Genomic DNA, 20,837 nt, shown 5'->3' on the forward strand with positions numbered 1-20,837 from the left:
TGTCTTTAGACCAAACCCAGTGGTGCTCAGGGCTTACTCCTGGCTCTGTGCTCAGGAATCACTTCCGGTGATACTCAAGGAACCACACAAAGTGCTAGAGATGGAAGTTGGGTCAGCTGTGTGAAAGGCAAGGGCCCTGTCTGCTGTATTATCTTTTACCCCACACTTTTTTCTTTTAAAGTTTAGGACTCAGTATACGCTAAAAATTGTTTGATTTGTGTTTTTAGGATTCACAGTTTCCTTCCCAAAGCAACAGCTAAAGTGCCATCCCTAAGCAAGCCAAGTCTCTAGGATGAGGGTCAACCCTGGGTAGACTGACTGTCCCGGAAGTTGCTCATAGATTACATCTGTCCCTGCTGTGGCTAGAGAGCTCCGACCAACATCCCCTCCCAGGGAAAACCACTAAAGACATGGGAGGGAAAGAGAAAAAATGATTTGGATTGTTCCTCTCGGAGACCATTTTCTCAAGCACCTCCTGTGAAAGGCAGAGTCAAAACATTCTTTATTGTGTGGGACACGGTTACAGAATCCAAACACAAGGAGGACGGCTTATTCCCAAATCTGACGATAAAAGAAGAAAATTGCCTGCAGTCTGGGCCACAGCAGACCATTTTGTGTGATGCCATCACACCCCCCTCTGGGAAGCAGTCAGCACCCCTGCTCAGGGGGAGCATTTGCTTGGAAAATGAGCAGTTTTCTTACAGGCTCATAGGGATTGAGGCCTGGGGCAGGCGGTCCCCGTGCCAGGTCTGGTGGGCAGGAGGCCTTGGGTCCCAGGATCGGCTGCCCAATCCTGAGATCTGAGATGAACCCCATTAGCAGCAGGTGTTCCTTTATTGTACCCTTTATTGCACCACGGCTGGTGCTGCCACGCCTCTTCTAACAGGGAGCGAGGCTGGTCTCCTGTGGCAGCAAGTCTGAAATGAAACCGTGAGTCCAGCAGTTCCACCAGTACCTTGATGTCTGGTCGTGACAAGGGGAGAGTGATGACACATGGGTGGTATTCAAAGGCTTGGAAAATAATCCTGATGGCCGCCAGCACTGTTGTTATCTCCCACCTTTCAGAGAGAAGATTCTGCCTTTCTTTCTTCTTTTTATTTTTTTTAATCCTTTGTGGGTCACACCTGGCAATGCTCAAGGGTTACTCCTGACTCTGCACTCAGGAATTACTCCTGGTGGTGCTCTGGAGACTATATGGGATGCCAGGGATCGAATCTGAGTCGGCCGCGTGCAAGGCAAGCGCTCTACCTGCCAGACTATTGCTCCAGCCCAAGACTCTGCCTTTCTTCTCAAGTTTTGGTTGGACTGATTAGCTCACCAGTTGGAGACTGGTGTGATTAAGTGCCCCTGCTTAAAAGCTAGGTTCCCCCTCCAGCATGACCCCCATTGCCCACAGACTGTCTGGGGGAGGGACAGAGCGGGGAGCGAGAGGGCAGAGGCGGAAACCTTGACGCACCATAGTGTCTGTTGGCTTCAGTACTGGGGTCCGACATAAGCTTTTCATTGTTGGAGTTCAGAAGTGGGACTGCCGGCCTGAGAACGAAATTAAAGACAAAAGCTTTAGGCAGCTATGACATTCTGAGGGCTCTAACTCCAACATCCAACAAAATAACCCAGGAAAGAGCAGGAGAAATCTGGAAGGTGTTTTTCCAAAACGAGGAAAACGTAAAGTTCTTATTTGGAAAGCAAATCTTGTTTTCATCTCGAGGATTATTAAACAAAAACTCCTCTTAAAAGGAGCACATAGATACCCAGAGCCTTCATTATACCTAAACCCCAATCCCTGAAAATCCTCTTTTGGTACCACTGTCAATTTGTGCAGCAGAGCTGTGTTTTCCATACTCTTGGATTTGGGGGTTCAAGAACAGTCAAGAATTGCCCGCCTGGGGGCTGGAGCAATAGCACAGTGAGTAGGGCATTTGCCTTGCAAGTGGCCAACCTGGGTTCGATTTCCAGTATCTCATATGGTCCCCCAATCACCGCCAGGAGTAATTCCTGAGTGCTTGAGCCAGGAGTAATCCCTGTGCATCGCTGGGTGTGATCCAAAAAAAAAAAATTCCCACAATCTTTTCAAGGCAAAATCTAATTTGCAGAGTCAGTAAACTAAAAAAGAAGACATTTCATCTATTATAATTATGATTTCATAAGGAAGAAGGATTCATGATTTTAAAATATGGGATAGACGCATCCTCAGAATAAAATCATTCAGCACTGACACCTTACCCTCCTCACACCCAACTTATCCTTCTGAATTTTCTAGTACCACTGAAAGCTTTTGTGACCATCGCTTCCCGTAGACAGGTCTACCCACACCCAGTTCCAAGTTTACTCACCTGGACATCTCCACCGGCATCTGCTTGGCTTTGAAAGAGAAAGGAAAATCCAAGGTCAGTACAGAGCAATCCCGTCCAAAACAGATACCCTTGTTAAACTATTTGTTTTTGTTTTTTCAGTAATTGAATGCCCATTCAATCTTCAAAAAAAGAAAGCCAAGTCTATTCCCGCTTAAGACAAACAAAGCAGGTCTAATGTCAAAAATTTTACATCACTTCCCCCAAAATATGGCATTTTAGCTGCTTTAGCTAAGAGTGATTTTTCTTAGTGAATGGGATGAAGACAATGGTACAGGAACCACCTTTGCCAGATGAATGAGCAATTATCCCTGTGATTCAACACCATTGCACAAAAGCTAGCCCTGTCCTGCTGCTCTGAAATCCAAGCTGGCCGGAGACCCCAGTCAGGGCAAGGCTCAGGAAGGGATTTTTCTGGAGCCCTTTTCCCCAGTGGGATTGGTGCTTTCCTGCTGGGCACAGAGTCAAGGGTCCCTCCCCTTCCCCTCTACTCCCTCTGGTCCCCCTCAACATCCATATCCCCTCAAAAATATTTGTAGAAATCTGGAAAGGTAGGCCAGGGGTAAGGTGCTTGCCTGTGGTCCTCTGAGCACCGCCAGGAGTAAGCCCTGAACACTGCTGGGTGTGATCCACGCGAACAACCCAAAACACAGTGTTGCCCCTTCCGCCTGGCTGACTGATTTCTGGGAGTCAGTGGGTGACCCTGGTTTTCCTCCCACAGCCTGGAAAAACCCTAAGCAGAGGGCAGACACCATGCCACTAGCGACAGCTGATTTGGGCAGCCTTGGTAGGTGGTACCCGACCCCCTCCCCGCATGTGTCCCCACTGCAGGATGGGGTGTGGCCAAACGCACAGAGACTCTTGGCTCTGTAGACCCACACACAGATGCACTGATCCCCCAAAAATACGTCTTTTTTGGGATGCCTAGGTCAGTCCAGGCCCAGGCAATGCTCCAAACACAAAGGGAGCAGCTTGGATGAAGGTGACTCTTGAGGAGGGAGACCTCTGTCTTGCATCTCTTTGGTTCCCCCACCCCCGTCCCCTGCACACCACCCCCAGCTCTTGTCAGAGGGCCCCACTCACCCTTGGCCTTCCGCAGAACGTAGCACTTGGCTGCGAGGATCAAGGCGGCAATGATGGCTGCTATGATGACCACAGCGATGAGGCCTTTCTTCCACGGTGCAAAAAAGACTACAGCGACCCAGAGAAAGGGAGTCACACAGTGTCAGGCTTCTGCCAGCGGACGTGGGCAATACTGCACTGCAGTTTGGCTTGTGACTTCTGGGGGGTAGCCCAGGCACTCAAACCCAGGGCCTCATCCCCGCAAGGCTAGTACTATGCCATTGAACCACCTCCCAGGGCTTCGGTGTTAAAGGACGGTAGGACTGCGTGGGTCTGTGGGGCTGGTTCAGCCCTCTCACATCTCTGGGAAACATGCCTGTCCCCTCAGAGATGGGCTCCCCTCATCAGCTTTCCCTCTACATGACCCAGACCCCTGGGCCACGAGTACCATGAATGTCTCTCTGCCCCCTAATTCCAAGGTGGGATACAGATTAGAAATGCTTCTGACACTTTCTAATAACTGGGTCCCCTTTCTAGACTTCATTTGAACGGGTTTCTGTCACCAGTCACCCAAGCTCCTGAACCACAGTGTTCTTGGAGCTATCCCAGGGAAGGGCTAAGCTCTCATCCGCTTCCTCCAGTAGGGCCCTGCCTGCCCACCCTGCCCAGGGTTGGGGGGGGGGCTTCCTCACCTCGGACAGTCAGGGCATTGCTCCGAGGGGCAAGTGTGGCGAGGTTAGCTCTGTTGTAGGCGATGCAGTGATACTGGCCCTCTTGCTCCTTGCTGGCCTCTGCCTTGCGCCAAACAGCCTGCGTGTTGTTGGAGAAGGTTTGGTAGAAGGGCTTGCTCTCCTCCCCTCGGTAGAACTTGTAGGTGATGGGGCCAGACGCTTCGTTCACAGAGCACTGCAGCTCAATGGTCTTCCCGGACTCCACCACCTCACTGAGCAGGAAGGAGAGCTTGACCTCGTCCACGGGGGCTGCGAAGCAGGAAAAGCATTAGGACTAGCAGGGGTGGTAGAGGCTGGGGGACATGGGAGGGTGGGGAGCAGGACACAGGAAGTGCTGTGCATGGCCACTGCTCACAGTTGGCCCCTTCCCTTGAGGGTATTCAGAAGGTGTGCGTGCGTGTGTGTGCATGTTCATGTGTGTGCATGTGCATGTGTTCATGTACATACGGGCATGTGCATATTCATGTGTGTGCATGTACGTGTGTTCATGTACATATGTGTGCATGCTCATGTGTGTGCATGTGTGTACATGTGTGTGCATGTGCGTGTGTGCATGTGCGTGTGTGTGCATGTGCATATGCGTGTGTGTGCATGTTCATGCATGCATGTGTGTGTGTGTGTGTGTGTGTGAGACTTTTCAGCAGTGTTGGGCACTACTCCTAACCATCTAGCTTGGGGTCTCACACATGCAAGATACATGCTCCAGCCCTTTGAGCTCACTGCAGCCCCTCATCCCTCCTGATATCCTTGATCATCTCAGAAGAGCAACCGTGGACACCTCCTGACCCTCACCTGTGTGTGCCACACGGGACAAGAGGGACAGCCCCCTGCACAGAGCAATCCTACACCACAGCCGCTGTCTTGACCAGAAGATGAACATATGTTGGCTGAGGTCTTGTGTGTGAGCAATTTCTCTTCCTCCCTAGTTAGTGCTTTTCTCCTCTCTCTTTCCTAGGATCAATCTATACCTTTTGCTTTTACCTCCTGGTTTCCCATTTTCTTGTTATCCCAGGACTCTCTCTACCCCAACCTCTATTCTTTTCCCGGTTTTGAAAAAACTACTTCAGCAGTCACGGATGTCCCAAAGGACTCACCCCTGAGCCCTTGGAAGACCAAACTGCCAGCAGAGAGCCTTCTCATTACACTATCTTTTGCTTTGAGGCGACTCTTGACGGTGTTTGGAGATCACTGCAGTGCTGGGGGTGAAAGTTGGGGTCCCACGTATAAGGCAAGTGACCCAGCTCTTTGAGCCATTTCCCAAAGCACCCTCCAATCGTCCCATTCTTGGCCTCACTAAGAACTTGTCACTCAGAACTTTCTTTCCAGCTCCCTTTCTTAGGGCTCTGATGCTTCACAGGCACAATGCTCTCTTCCCTTCCCTTCCCTTCCCTTCCCTTCCCTTCCCTTCCCTTCCCTTCCCTTCCCTTCCCTTCCCTTCCCTTCCTCTCTTTTGTTTGTTTTTTATTCTTTTTTTTCCTTTGTCTCTTTCTCTCTTTCCTTCTCTCTCCTTCCATCCTTCCTTTCCTTCTCTCTCCTTCCGTCCTTTCTTCCCTTTCTTTCTCTTCTTTCTTTCTTTCTTTCTTTCTTTCTTTCTTTCTTTCTCTTCTTTCTTTCTTTCTCTTCTTTCTTTCTTTCTCTTCTTTCTTTCTTTCTTTCTTTCTTTCTTTCTTTCTTTCTTTCTTTCTTTTAGTTTTTGGGCCACACCCAGCAATGCTCAGGGGTCTCTCCTGGCTCTGTATTCAGGAATCACTTCTGGTGGTGCTTGGGGGACCATATGGGATGCTGGGGATCAAACCCAGGTTGGTTTTGTGCAAGGCAAATGCCCTCACTGCTGTGCTGGCCCCTCCTTCCTTCCTTCTTTCTTCCTCTTTCTTTCATTTGTTTTTCTTTCTTCCTATAGCATTAGGCACTTTCTATTTACTGAACTGAACCAGAAGACTACAGTTCCTTAGACCACCCATAATCCAGCAGGAATTTCCTCTTCTCTACCATGGAACATGTAGATAAACAGCTATGACCCAAAGAAGGAGAAAGATGAGGGAGCCTCACTGAGCTTTTTTATAAACTGAGGAGGAATCTTTCAGAGAAGCAGGGTGGCGCTGTGGATTCCTCGCCAGTGGAGAGACGAGCTCTGGCCCACAGTGCTCGAAGCGCCAACAGAGTGCAAACACACAACGTGCATTCGAGAGGCTCTGAAGAGAGATGAAGGGCCATATGCACAGCCCCACTCCCTTCCATCCCCTTCCACCTGGATCTGTCCTGCTCGGTTTTGCCCACATTCACAGACAAGGTACAAGTACCTGCCACCTCTTTGGGCCACACAATGCCTGGGTAACCCCAAACCTTGGCAATGAGCCCCCGCAGAGCCCTTTCCCCAGGCTGGACACTCACCTATCACTTTGACCTGCAGAACCTCACTGGCCATTTCGGCGTGGGAGTGGCAGTTATCGGCGATGCACTGGTACGCCACGTTTCTCGTTGGCTTATCTTTGAAGATGGCGGGTTCGTTGGAGTCCTTGTATTGCCTCTCCAAAACATTGCCGGCTTTCAAAAGCTGGTAGGAAATGGGCGAGGTCCCGTTGACAGACTGGCAACTGATTTGTATGGTTTGTCCTTTAATGACCTCAGAGCTGGAATCATGGAAAATCCTGGGTTTGGAGAGCATTTCTAGAACGACAGAGAGAGACTGTTTGAGCCGCACAGAAAGCAGAAACAAAACATCTAGCCCAGAGATACCTTCTCTAAACTTGTTTGCTTGGTTTTTTTTTTCTTTTAGGGCTGGAGCAATAGCACAGCGGTAGGGCATTTGCCTTACAAGCGGCCAACATGGCCAACCCAAGTTCGATTCCTCTGTCCCTCTCGGAGAGCCCAGCAAGCTACCAAGAGTATCTTGCCCTCATGGCAGAGCCTGGCAAGCTACCCATGATGTATTTGATATGCCAAACACAGTAACAACAAGTCTCATGATGGAGACGTTACTGGGCCCGCTCGAGCAAATCGATGAACAACGGGAGGACCGTGACCGTGACCGGTTGGCGGGGAGGGGGTCACATCCAGAGCTGCTCAGGGATCACTCCTGGTGGTGCTCAAGGACATATGCGGTGATGGGAATCAGAGCCTGGTTGTCTGTATTATCTTCCAGCCCCTCCTCCAAATTCTGGCACCCCTGCTGACCTGCCCTACCCTTCCAGGAACTCACATTCTTGTGCGCATGTGTGCATGTATGGTGATGGGGGAGTGCAAAAGAGGGTCCAGAGTGAAGCCCAGGAGAGAAACATTGCATTCCCCACATACAGTCATTAATTTTGATATCTCACATGCACCAATATGTACAGCCCAGTCTCTGTACCAAGAAGACAAGGGAAAAACCTTTTATCAAGAGGTCAGTGGGGACTGGAGAAATGGCACAGAGGCAAGGCCTTTTCTGCGCATGCACTTGCTGTCATCTCCCATATGACAGTGGTCCCCTAGCACCACCCAGGAGCGACACCTCCTCCGTCACAGCCAGGAGTAGTCCCTGAGCACCGCTGGGTGTGGCTCTGAGACCACCCCCACCCTGTCAATGGTAACAAGTATCCAAACAGGATACATATTTTTATAAATATATATTATAATATAAATATTACATTAAAGGTAAAGGTAAAGGCCCTCCCGTTGTTCATCGATTTGCTCGAGCGGGCTCAGTAACGTCTCCATTGGAGACTTTGTTGTTACTATGTTTGGCATATTGAATACGTCACGGGGAGCTTGCCAGGCTCTGCCGTGTGGGCGAGATACTCTCGGTAGCTTGCCGGGTTCTCTGAGAGGGGCGGAGGAATCGAACTCGGGTCGGCCATGTTGGCTGCGTGCAAGGCAAACGCCCTACCGCTGTGCTATCGCTCCGGGGCTGGAGCGATAGCACAGCGGTAGGGCGTTTGCCTTGCACGCAGCCAAATATTATATTAAATATTATAAATACATAATATATATTTTTAGGGCACTCGCTGGCACCAGGACTAAACCCAGTGTTGCTTAGGGGTCTGTGTAATGCCAGGGATCAAACTTGCACCCTCAAGCATGCCTTGCATCGAGGTGGGATGGGGAGGGATAGGGGAGGTGGTAGGAGGGATACTGGTATCATTGGTGGTGGAGAATGAACACTGGTGGAGGGATGGGTACTCAATCATTTTATAACTGAAATCCAAGCACAAAAAATTATAAGTCTACCACTGTACCTCATGGTGTTTCACTAATAAAAACATTTCTTTTAAAGCATGCCTTCCATGTGTTACAGGGGTTTAAGCTATCTGCAGGCCCAGTGGGATAGAATTTATTTATTTTACTTATTTACTGGTTTTGGGCCGCATGTGGCAATACTTGAAGCTTACTCCTGGCTCTGCATTTAGGGATCACTCCTGATGGGGCTCAGGGGACTATACGTGAGGTCATGGATCAAATCTGGGCTAGCTGCATGAAAGACAACTGCCCTACCTGCTGTGCTATCACTCCACATCCCTAAACAGAATATAATTTAATTTAAAACAAATTCTCAGGGCCCCAATCTGTGTCTCCTGCTGGCGAAATGCCTGTTTCCATTAAGGAAACATTATCCCTTCACTGAGCAGGGATTCTAAGGCAGTATTCCTCAATCACTAGGCCGTGATTGAGGAGGTAGCTTATTCCTAGAGCTAATATGTTTATTTGTGGGGTTTGGGTCCCATCTGGCAATGCTCAGTCAGGGCTTACTCCTGGTTTTACACTCAGGCATCACTTTTGGCAGGGCTTGGGGGACCATATGGGGTGCAGGGTATTGAACCCTGGTTTGCTATGTGCAAGACAAATGCCCTTCCTGCTGTGCTATTGCTCCAAACCCATATTCCTACAGCCCATGAAGTAAAATGATCTCCCAAGAGCATGGAAAAACGCGAGTGTCTAATCATGCCCATTTGTTTCTTGCATCTCTCCTTTCTAGTTCTGTAACGAGTTGATGCTAATCTCATTTGAGACCAGACTTCTGGTGGGATAACCCCCGATCAGGGGTTAACTGGAAGGACAGTGACTGAATAGTGACAGTGACCACATGACCAGAGTCCCCCACTCCCTTTAGATGCTCTGCCTAGAGGGAATGTTTCCCAGGCTCTCGGGGTCCCAGACCCACACCCTGTCCATGGAAGTCCTCAGCTTTCTCACTGTGCCAACACAGCGATCACAAACGGGAGCTTCTGTGTAAAGTCTAGCACTGACCAGGCCACACCGGAACACATGGCCCCATCAAGCACAGAGTTTGCCCAGACCTCGCTTTTAGCTGACCACACAGATGGCCTCTGGGCAGCCCCTCCCCCGTGATCTGAGACAAGGAGCCATTTGCTTCTGTTCACTCTCTAGGTCTCTCTCTCTCTCCCCCCTCTCTCTCCCTCTCTCTTTTCTATTTCTCTCTCCCTCTCTCTTTTCTCTCTCCCTCTCTCCTCTTTCTCTTTCTCTCCTCTCTCTCCTCTGACTCTCCTCTCTCTTTTTCTCTCATTTATTTCTCTCCTCTCTCTCTTTATCTCTCTTTCTCTCTCTCTCCCTCTTTCCTGTCTCTCTTCCTCTCCTCTCTCTCCTCTCTCTCTGTCTCTCTGTCTCTCTGTCTCTCTGTCTCTCTCTCTCTCTCTCTTTCTGTCACTGTCTCAGTCTGATGTGGAGGGGACACATGTCCTTCCCCCCAAGTCTGCCCCAGGCTCTCGGAGCCAGAGAAAGTGAGCTCACCGCACACGGCGACTTGGACCAGGTTGCTTTTCTTAACCACCTTGCCGATGCCAGCAATGCAGCTGTACATCCCGCTGTCCCACTCTGAGGCGATGGTGGTGAAGTTCTGTGTCTGCGACACGATCATGTCTCCCTTCTGGATGGAGAAGTTGGCAGCCGGGTCGCCGGGGATGGAGCACCACAGGCTCAAACTTTCCCCCTGGTCCAGATGGTGGGCGGAAGATTCCAGCTGGGGTTTAGCGAACAGCTCTGAGAAAACAGCGAGTGGAAAATGGGGTGAGATGTTTGGGGACACCATGCCCTGGAGCCCCCCTGTGCAGAGCATTCAGCCCCTGGCCCAGGTGTGATGGATTTTACAGAACCAGCCTGCCTGCATGAGGCTTCCCTGGGACCCATAGGAGGGAAGTCGGGGGCTCCTTCTGTGTTTCCTTGGGGGGCACACCTGGCGGTACTCAGGGGCTGCCCCAGGTGCTTGGATGACCATGGGGCACCTAAGATCGAAACTGGGTCCCACATGCAAAACATGCTTTAGGGGCAGTTAAAAAACAGATGTTCAGGGGAGCCTGGTGAGGTCAGCATTCTGGGGGAGGGATTTTCAGAAAGAGAAAAGGGCAGGGTTGCAGACAAAATCTGCCTGAGGCGCCTTTGAGCAGACTCCTAGGTGGGTGCTGTTATGATCCCTATCCCAGGGTGAGGGACATAGAGATTTCCCTGTAACTCACCCGACAGGTCCAAAGGAGAGGCAGGCTGGCTCACTCCCTCTGCCGGGACTTTCCTTCATGAGTACCGAGAGGTCCCCTTTCCCACACCCCGCCCCCCCCCATTAAGTCCACTCCCTCAGATTACAGGAGCAGAAGGGGCCAATCCCATTGACTGCCAGGCCCAAAGCTTCCAAGCCCAGCCCACCTGTGACGTTGACCATGATGCTGCTGGTCTTGGAGATGCGGCTGGCCTCCACCTTGCACGTGTAGTTGCCGTGGTGCTCCACCAAGGCCATCACCGAGTACACGGCCTCGTTGCTGTGTCGGTTGTTGGCCACGATCACCTTGTCCTTCTGGATGATGATCTCCGGGTAGGCCTGGGTCAGGTGCGTCACCTGGATGGTGCACTTGATGTGGAGCTGGTCTCCTTCTATGATCCTCCCCACAGGGCTGATGTGAAACTTGGGAGTAGAGAAGGATTCTGCAAGGAGCAAGGAGAGGACAAGCTGGTTGCATGCAGGTTCAAACCCTTACTTCCCTTTCTGCTTATTGATGCAACCACTGTTTTCCCTTATGGATGTGTGTGTGTGTGTGTGTGTGTGATTGCCTTGCACATGACTGATCCTGGTTCGATCTCTGTTCCGGATCACCACCAGAAGTGAACCCTGAGCATGCAGCCAGGAGTGAACCCTCAGACTGCTGGCAGTGGCCCCCCCCTGAAAAAAGTTTGGAGATGAAGAGGTGACTAGAGGCAGAGCATGTGTCTTGCATGCATGAGGCCTGAGGCCCTGGGTTTGATCCCCAGCATCAGAACAGTTTGCTTTCCTCAGTCCACATAAAAAAAGAAAGAGTGTATCTTTAAGGAAGCACAGCAAGCACTCTCTAGGGAACTTAGTAATAATCGAAGGTTTTTCCCTTATACACAGATCAATTCCAGATATAGGGGACAACAAATTTAAGCCACATAGGCAGTAAAAAATGACAGAGCTGCATTTCTCCCTTTAAATCTTAAGTATTTCATTTTGTGTGTGCATTTCCTTTTTGAAGTGGCTAATAGATTCCAGTTCTCTTTGGTATGTAATATTTATTCTTTTGCTTTATAAATTGTATTTAATACTTAAATAAGGTAAGGTAAAGGTAAAGGCCCTCCCGTTGATCGTCGATTTGCTCGAGCGGGCCCAGTAACGTCTCCATTGGAGACTTTGTTGTTACTGTGTCTGGCATATCGAATACTCTCGGTAGCTTGCCGGGCTCTCCGAGAGGGGCGGAGGAATCGAACTCGCGTCGGCCATGTTGGCCGCTTGTAAGGCGAACGCCCTACCCGCTGTGCTATCGCTCCAGCCTTAATACTTATTTGTTATTTATTGGGGCAAGGCATTGAGCCACACCTGGTGTTGCTCAGGGCTGACACCTAGCATTGTGTGCAAAAATCCCACCTGGTTGGGTCAGGGGACCATATGTGGTTTAGAGGATCAAACCTGAGTTAGCCAAGTGAAAGGCAAGTGCCCTACCCCCCATTGTACTATCATTCTGGCCCCTGTATTTAATATTTATTTATTAATTTATTTGGGTCACACCCAGCGATGCTCAGGGGTTACTCCTGGCTCATGCACTCAGAAATTACTCCTGGCAGTGCTTGGGGGACCATATGGGAGGCTGGAAATCGAACCTGGTTTGGCCGCATGCAAGGCAAATGCCCTACCCTCTGTGCTGTCACTCCAGCCCCTGTATTTAATATTTAAAGTCCTTGCATTAGTGACTTATGTCTCATATTCAGGTGAAGTGTTGTTTATGAAGCGTTTAATTGGGAAATGGTTCATTTATATATATATATATACATACATACATAAGTATGCATATATTTAGGCAAAAATGTATACAAACATATGCCTTCAAATATTTCATCTCTTGTTGGAGTCTCAGCAGCCAGCCTGAGACTTGATGTTGGGGTCCTGGCCAGTCGACCCCAGCACACTGGAGTACAATCTCCCGGTCGCAGGACTTTCTCCCTATAGGAGAGGGAGTGGGTAGGAGAGAAGCCTCTGCCCTGGCCTTCCACGTACCGTGGACTCCAGCCACCTCAAGAGAACCATGCGGGAAAGCTGATGGTCAATCAGCAAGCCATTTATTAGCTCTCACACAGGGGTTTTTATACATATATTTCAGGGGGCAATCCACGTGTCTCACATTTACCTCGTCAGGCTCAGTACAGATGTTAGTTAATGATTTTCATCTCCCACTCTCAGGGCCAGGTGCATCAGCTCAGGCAAATGATAACTGTTACATCCCTCATCCTCAACCAGAGCACCTACATTGTGAAGTGCTGGAGAAAGCTCCTGGGCCCCTATAAACAGGACTGGCTCTTGCTTTCAAGGGCAGGGGATTTGGTCAAAGTCTCAGGTTGGCTGCTGATGGTATTCCAGTGTGCCGGGGTTGACTGGCCAGGACCCCAACAATCTCTAAATAGACAAAATGTAAGCCCATAATGATATGCATTTTAATATTTATAGATGTGTTCGATTCCTCTGCCCCTCTCGGAGAGCCCCGGCAAGCTACCAAGAGTATCTCACCTGCATGGCAAAGCCTGGCAAGCTACCGGTGATGTATTTGATATGCCAAACACAGTAACAACAAGTCTCGCGGTGGAGACATTACTGGGCCCGCTAGAGCAAATTGATGAACAATGGAAGGACAGTGCTACAGTGCTACAGATGTGACTAATAGTCTATAAATGCACTTATAAACAAATTGATTTATGTTATACAACATGTATGTATTCATGTTGTATGTGCAACATGGATATATATAACATGAATATATAAATGTACATATACAATATATCTATAAATTTACATATATTTGAGTCACTGTGCCACATATATATACATACACTGTGTCTCTGTGGCATAATGACAGACTTTGCAAAGTACAGACAAAACGATCTGAAGACCAACCTCATAAACACAGCCCCAGTGAGAGGTTTCATCCCTTTCTCCCCGCACCCGCCAGGCACTAGCACAAACAGTGAGAAGGACAGAGGGACCATACCCGTCACAGTGACCAGATCACTTTTGCTGGCTTCTGAGGTCTCCACGTGGATCCCAGAAACAATACTGGCTTGACACTGGAAGTATATAACCTTGTCCTGTTCCTCTACTGGGAATTCCAGTGTCACGAAATTCTGGTAGTGAGACGTCTTTTCCCGTTTTAGCTTGGCCTCTTTCACATTGAGTTCGAACTTTTCAATTGTGAAATGGATTGGGGGCCTTTCCTCTGGGACGGAGCAGTTGACCAGCACGACCCCGCCTTCAATGGCCTCTTTCTTGTCCAGTGTCACTCTGGGCTGGGGCACTCCTTTGGAGGAAGACAAAAGCCATCAGTACCAGGTTACCAGAGCCACTGGGGAGGACCCATCTGAGGATCCTTTTTGCTTTATTCCCAGAACACCCAGTGACATCAATCAAGGAAATATAAAGCAAGGTTGTGTCTCTTGTTTGGGACCAAATATTTAAAAAAAAAAAAGATAAAAATCGCTCAAGATCTGGTGGGTGTTTTCAAGGTTTATAATTCCATTGGAGAGTAAAGTCCTCCCTAGTGATAGAGTGAAAGCCGAACAGAAGCGTCTGGGTGAAGTACTGCCATCGTGATGGTTGTTGTAGGTGATTAACTGCTCAACACATGCCAAGACTGATTTTAGATCCATGGACCCAAGTCATTCTTCTAATAAAATATCTGTGTCAACAATGACAAAATTCTGTTCATTTGACAAATGAGGAATTTGAACCCCCTGAGCTTCTCCCCAACACGCCCTAGAGCTGAGTTTGTCTGACCCCCAGAAGTTAAGGATGGGATGAGGGTGGGAGAGAGGAGGGTAACACAGGTGGGGTGTATCACAGAGACAGTAAGGGACAGAGCAGTCAGGGGAAAAAGTTTCTCTCTTTGCCGGGAGTGGGGGGGAGGTCAGAGAAGATTCTAGAAAGAATCACAGCCTGAGAGGAATCCTGGAGGGAGGGTGTCATTTGGACAGATGAGGCAGACGGGGTGAAGAACAAGCATTTCCAGGTGCCTGTGTGCATGGGAGTCAACCTTGCTTGTGTCAAGGTTCGTATACGGCTTTTTGGAGGGGCTCGCTAGAGAAAGGGGTGGTGGGGACGGGATGTTGGGTGGTGAACCCAGGTCATATGAGGGAGAGCCTGGTCCCCTGAGCACTGCTTGGGACGCTACCCCCACGTCACTCATGTTTTCAGAAAATACCTGAGTTTCCAAAGGCTGCTGGCACGTGTGTTACCATACACTTCCCGGCTTCGAAGCCTGCCCCAACTTCCTGCTCCCTCCTGTAGACGCCCAGGCCCCTTGGTTCTGCTGTGCTCAGTGGAGATGCACAGGCCAGCCCTGTGGTGGTTGTTCCGGGTCCCACGGGACCACCTGGTCTGGAGTTGACTTAGATTCCCACACAGCCAGGCTCTCCCGGGTCTGCTTGCTCTCTGCTGGCTGAAGGGGCTCCTTTGTCTCTTGGGGTGGGTTGTCTGTGTCAGTGCTCGGTCACTCCCCGGGGTCTTTCCTGCTTCCCTACTTCTCTCTTTTCTGGGGACCGGAAGTGGAGACTCCAGGAGGAGTCTGGGTACTCTATCTGGGCACTATCCTCTCTCTCAGCCTCTGTTCCCCTGCCTACCTATGTCCCTCTTCACTAGTAAGCACATTCCTGCACCATCTTCTGTATCTGGACCCACTGTCTCTTCCTCCAGGAAGCCACTCTGAACTTCTCCAGGCAAAGTCTCTTTCTTCCTCCTTGGCGTTCTCTGTGACTATTAGATTCCGGTTAAGATAACGGGCTTCAACATTATACAATCTTCCTGACACTTTTTTTTTTTTTGTGCTCGGCATCTGCTTTTCTTCCTGGCATACTGCCTCGAGAAATATTTCTTGAGTGAGCAAATGAATAAATTAATGAATGGCAATTATATCTGTGAACCTAAGTGCCCCATAATTTCTCTCCTTTCTGAAGCCCTTTCTATTTCCCGCTCTGTTCATCTGTGCACTTTCTTCCACGATCATTCCTTGGGTGCTGAGAGTGAGCTCGCGGCTTGGTTCAGGATACAGAGATCGAGCCCACATGGCCTCTTTTCTCCAGCTCCCACACTCCAGGGCCATGTGAAAAATCAGCGCCAAGGGAGATGGGCGTTTCCCGGGAAGCCTGGGGTGCTAGAACTCACAGCCAACCCTTGAGTTGTACAGTAAATACCTTCTCATCCTTTCAACCCTTCCCTGACCTGAGTAGGTGTTTTCACTTCACAGAAGGGAACTGTCCAGAGAAACGGGGCAGAGTGAGCACAGAGCATTCACACGAGCCCCTGGGACCCAGCATCGCCCAACAGGGAGGCAGAGAGCACCAGAACAAACCCTGGGGGAGACAGCCGCTGTGTGCCAGCTCATGGGAACATCGATGGATGAATCTGTACGCTGGAGAAGAGTTTAGGAAAAGATGAAACGAAAGCTCAGGGGCTGAGGAGATAGTACAGCGGGTAGGGCTTTTGCTTCGCAGATGACCAACCTACCTTCAATCCCTGGCACCCTACAGGGTCCCCATAACACTGACAGGAGTGATCCCCTAGCACACAACCAGGAGTAAGCCCTAAACAACACCGGGTGTGGCCCAAAACAACAACAACACAAACAACAACAACAACAACAAAATGTTTTTTCCCCACAGGCCCCCAAGAGAGGAAAGAAGAGGCACCAAGGTGAAGGGCTGAGAGGTAAGATGGCAAGTGGGAAACCTTAGCCATGTGTCCAGGTGCAGATTAGGAAAATGCCAGGCAGAGGAGTGAGCCCGGGGACCATGGGCTGGTGGGGCCTTGCTGTTCTTTGTTCAGTGACAACTCCTGCCATGGACATGAGTGACACGTTGCCAGCCTGTGCTTGGTTGCCTCCCCTCAGGACTCACCTTTCACCCACACCTGGTACTCGGACGTGGCCCTCTCCTTCTTGTTGTCGAGGATCACCCTGCACTTGTACATGCCGGCGTCGTAGACCCGGGCATGGGGGATGGGGAAGCTCTCGATGCTCTCAGTGGTGGTGACGTTGTGAAACGGCACGTCGTCCTTGTAGAAGAGCATCTGGTGCTGGGGCTTCACCTGCAGGTTGGTGCTGATGTCCACGATGCATTGTAGGGTCAGGTTCTCCCCATTACTCACGACCAGCTCCGGCAGGATCACCATGTGGATGCTGTTGATGGTGAGCGCTGCGTGCCGGGGGACGAGAGCAGACACAGTGGTTAGGCGAGTCCACCCTCCCAGCCACCATCCCTGTGGTGGCTCAGTGTCCTCTATGCCCGCGCAGAGGAGCAGGTGGTTGAGAGGATGAGGAGATATTTACTCTACAGCCCAAGGGTTGGCTGTGAGGTCCAGCACCCTGGGCTTCCCGGGGAACGGCAGTGCCCGTCTCCCCTTGACGCTATACTGATTTTTCACACGGTCCTAGAGTGTAAGTGTTGGGATCCAGATGCCTGCTTAGCGACCAATTTGATCCCTCTCACTACCCTGTAAGCACTGTGAGGTGCTGAGCCTGAACATCAAATGAACTTTCTGCACTCAGAAATTACTCCTGGAGGTGCTTGGGGGACCATATGGGATGCCGGAGATTGAACTCAGGTCGGCTGTGTACAAGGCAAGTGCCCTACCTACTGTACTATCGCTCCAGCCCCAACATTGAATTTTCTGGTCTGGCTGACTCATTGGGAGTGGCCCCAGGTCTCCTGAGCACTGCCTGGGTGGCCTCCATGCCGAAGAAAAAACGTGCAGCTAAATGAAACAAAGCCAGAAGTGCATGGATGGAGGGCGAATGTGCTATGTATGAAGAAGAAAGATCACTCTCTTCAGCCTACTTGAAGTTCTCAAAAGAAAAATCCAGAGAAAAAGATAGTCTAAAATTTCTTCCTTCCTCACCCCTGCAGAAGGAACCTCTGACTTTACTCTTTGTGTATCCTCCCTCCCAGCTCGTCTCCTTACAAGCAAATATAAGACAGGTCTCATCTGCAATCTCCTCCCCTTGAACACTAGACACAGTTCTCTACACGCAACATGTGGCATTTGTGCATGGATGCTACCCAGAGTGCACAAATGCTATCCAGAGTGCACGGATGCTATCCAGAGTGCATGGACACTATCCAGAGTCCACGGATGCTATCCAGAGTGCATGTGGCACCTCAGACAGTATCAGAGGCCCGAGAGCATGTAGGACCAATGGTACTAGGTATTATTTTAGCAAAACAAGATCGCATGGCTTAGGTAAAACTTGAAAGTTCATTTCTTTTTCTTTTCTTTACATTTTTTTAAAAAATTGGGGGCCACATCAGTGGAGTTTATGGCTTATTCCTGGTAATGTGCTCAAGGGTCACTCCTGACCAGTTTGAGGTACCATATGAATTGCTGGGGATTGAACCCCATTCTGCTCTGTGCCAAGCAAACGCCCATCCTGCTCTATTGTCTTTCTGACTCTGAAAGTGCAATTTTCTGGGAAGGCAGAGAGGGTTGGGTTTGGGGGTCACACTCAGTTATGCTCAGGGCTTACTACTGGCTCTGTGCTCAGAGATCACTCCAGGTTGGGCTCAGAGGACCATAAGCAGTGACAGGGATGGGACAGGTCAACTGCACTAAGACAAGTACTTAGCCCCCTTGTACATGACCCAAAAGTTCAATTCTTTTTTTTTTTTCCTTTTTGGGTCACACCTGGCAATGCTCAGGGGTTACTCCTGGCTCTGCACTCAGAAATTACCCCTGGCGGTGCTCGGGGGATCATATGGGATGCTGGGAATCGAACCCAGGTCTGCCTCATGCAAGGCAAATGCCCTACCCACTCCCTTCCTGCTGTGCTATCACTCTAGCCCCCATCAAGTTCAATTCTTATCAGACACTTTGATAAGAGAAAAATAATCCTGGGCCATGCCGAGGAATGTGTATAGACTAAATCTAGATTCTCTTCATCTCTTTATCCTTGGGCCAACAAAGCTCTCCAAGAATCTGCATGCTGGGAGCACCTCACTATTTAACTGTATTAAATTACATTTGACACTCCATTGGCTGAGGCTATAAGTCTTTTCCTTTTTAAATTTTTTTTATCTTATAAGATGGTTCACAATATTTGATTACATTTAATATTCAAACACCAATCCCACCATTATACCTTCCCACCACCATATTTCGGATGTTTCCATCCTGAAGCCCAATCCCTGCCCCAAAGCACAACCAAGATGATACCTTTTGTATTGTTTGTTATGAAAAACCGCTGATTAGGCAACAAAAAAGTATCCTTAGAGGAAAGAGTGTGGAGATTGTTGTGTTTAACCCAGGGGCCATTAAACCCTCTATAAGAGATCACTAACATGTTGTTAAAGGTTGAGCCTTGTGTGCTTTATATATATATATATATTTTTTCTCTAAGATTGGTTGCTTCCTACTTTGAGCCTTATCAAATCTTGGAGTGTGGATAGGTTAGAAGTATTGTGCAGCCATAAATGCGGCACAATAATAGATTGTGAAGGAATAGATTCACGGTCCAGGAATAGATTCACTCATGGGTGAGGCTTGGCCCAAGCATGTGGAGAGTGGCCCTGAGCATGGCAGCAGCTGGGTTCTGGAGGCTTTTGGCCGCTGGGGCTGGGTCCCTTGGGGCAGGGAGGGGTCTCACCTGTCCCCCCTCTGGGGTGCCCAGAGTGAAACAGAGGCTATAAATCTTGACTCACATCCCCACCCCACCCCACTTAACCATTCATATGTTTGAAATCTTTTCCCTTAATGCTTCAGGGATGTGGTGGTGCTGGGAGATAATAGATAATCAAGTTGGAGTCAGAGCAAAAGTACACCAGGTAGGGCACTTGCCTTTCACACAGCCAGTGGAGGGTTAATCCCTAGCATTCCCTATGCCTCCCTACAAGCGATTCCAGGCCTGATTCCTGAATGCCAAGTCAGAAATAATCCCTGAGAATCGCTGGGTGTGGCCCCAAAACAAAACCAAAAAGAGATGAGAAAGTTAAAATGGGCGCAAACCCAAGCTGATGGTCTCCTGCAAAGAGGAAATCGGGACAAAGAAGCATGAGTGTGTGCACAGCAGGAAGCCCTGCGTTTTGAGTCACTGTTTAGTGTCATGATGCCTCATGGAGGGAAGTGAGCATGGAAGGGATGACCAGCGGCAGCAGAGAAGTGCTGAATGCACCGGCCTTACCTCACCTGCATTCAGCTTCCCTGAGTACCCGTTTGTGTATCCACACAACGGATATCTGGATATCCGGAAGTGAGTGCAGATGGGAAGCTGAAAGTTTGTGCTTGGAGCATAGTTCCTGGCCTAGAAAACGTGCTTGAGAAATGCTAACTAGACCCTGCCAGTCACAGAAATAAAGCCAACTCTTGGGTCTGACTCCTGAGTCTTCGATCTCCATGTTTCTAGCATTTCCTGTTTATTTTATTTATTTATTTTTTGCTTTTTGGGTCACACCCGGCAATGCTCAGGGGTTACTCCTGGCTCATGCACTCAGGAATCACTCCTGGTGGTGCTTGGGGGACCATATGGGATGCTGGGAATCAAACCCAGGTCGGCCATGTGCAAGGCAAACGCCCTACCTGCTGTGTGATCACTCCAGCCCCAGCATTTCCTGTTTTCCAGGTAAATTACAATGACTCCTCCTGTCCCTACTCCCCGGTCTCTCCTCCCCTCCCCCCCCCCCCCCACGGTGAGCCCTGACCCCTGGGGGCTAGGTGACTTGCCTTTCATCACCCTGGGAAGTGATACCCCTGACTGGGACAGAGTGCTGGGGACAAGGACAAAGCAAGTCAGGGGGGCCGAACTCCACACCTGATCCCACTGCCTTTAGCTGGGTGGTTTGGGGAGCTCCTTAACCCCCACCAGTTTCCAGCTTCTCCTCTGAAAAAATGAGAACTCTCTTTTAACCCTGAACAAGGGCCAAACTGAAGTGGCCTGAAGTGGCTGAGAGCAAGACAAGGGCCCTTTTATATGCTGCCGGGGTAGCGGGGAGGGCGCTGGGCCCTACTGATGGTCCTGTCCTGTCCTCTTCCTGGGCTTCTGCAGACTCTTCTGAGCACTCAAGATAGGCAGCCTGTGCCCACCTGGGACTCAGCGTTTCTCTCACGACCATTCCTTCCTCCAGGCCTGGCCCCTCACACAACCCTGGCTGGGTCTCACTTTCTCTTCATCAGAGCCCCTCAATACCCCCACCCCCCTTTTTTTGTAACCACTTTTGAACTGTTTAAAGTCAA

The 20,837-nt window shown here is 49.8% G+C and overlaps 1 protein-coding gene across 3 annotated transcripts in view; it reads right to left on the bottom strand.

The window, feature by feature from the left end:
* PECAM1 (platelet and endothelial cell adhesion molecule 1) overlaps positions 1-20,837 on the bottom strand; it is a 57,321-nt gene that overhangs the window by 20,659 nt on the left and 15,825 nt on the right. For all 3 annotated transcript variants that reach the window (XM_056127728.1, XM_056127726.1, XM_056127727.1), the window contains 9 exons: positions 16,514-16,810; positions 13,618-13,923; positions 10,775-11,050; positions 9,869-10,117; positions 6,536-6,811; positions 4,106-4,393; positions 3,435-3,542; positions 2,334-2,361; positions 1,457-1,533 (listed from right to left, as the gene is read on the bottom strand). In XM_056127728.1, the coding sequence (XP_055983703.1) occupies positions 1,457-1,533; positions 2,334-2,361; positions 3,435-3,542; positions 4,106-4,393; positions 6,536-6,811; positions 9,869-10,117; positions 10,775-11,050; positions 13,618-13,923; positions 16,514-16,810 (1,905 nt within the window). The remainder of the gene's footprint in view (positions 1-1,456; positions 1,534-2,333; positions 2,362-3,434; positions 3,543-4,105; positions 4,394-6,535; positions 6,812-9,868; positions 10,118-10,774; positions 11,051-13,617; positions 13,924-16,513; positions 16,811-20,837) is intronic.

Source organism: Sorex fumeus, unplaced genomic scaffold (genome assembly GCF_029834395.1).
Source record: "Sorex fumeus unplaced genomic scaffold, SorFum_2.1 ptg000063l, whole genome shotgun sequence".
Taxonomy (NCBI): Eukaryota; Metazoa; Chordata; class Mammalia; order Eulipotyphla; family Soricidae; genus Sorex; species Sorex fumeus.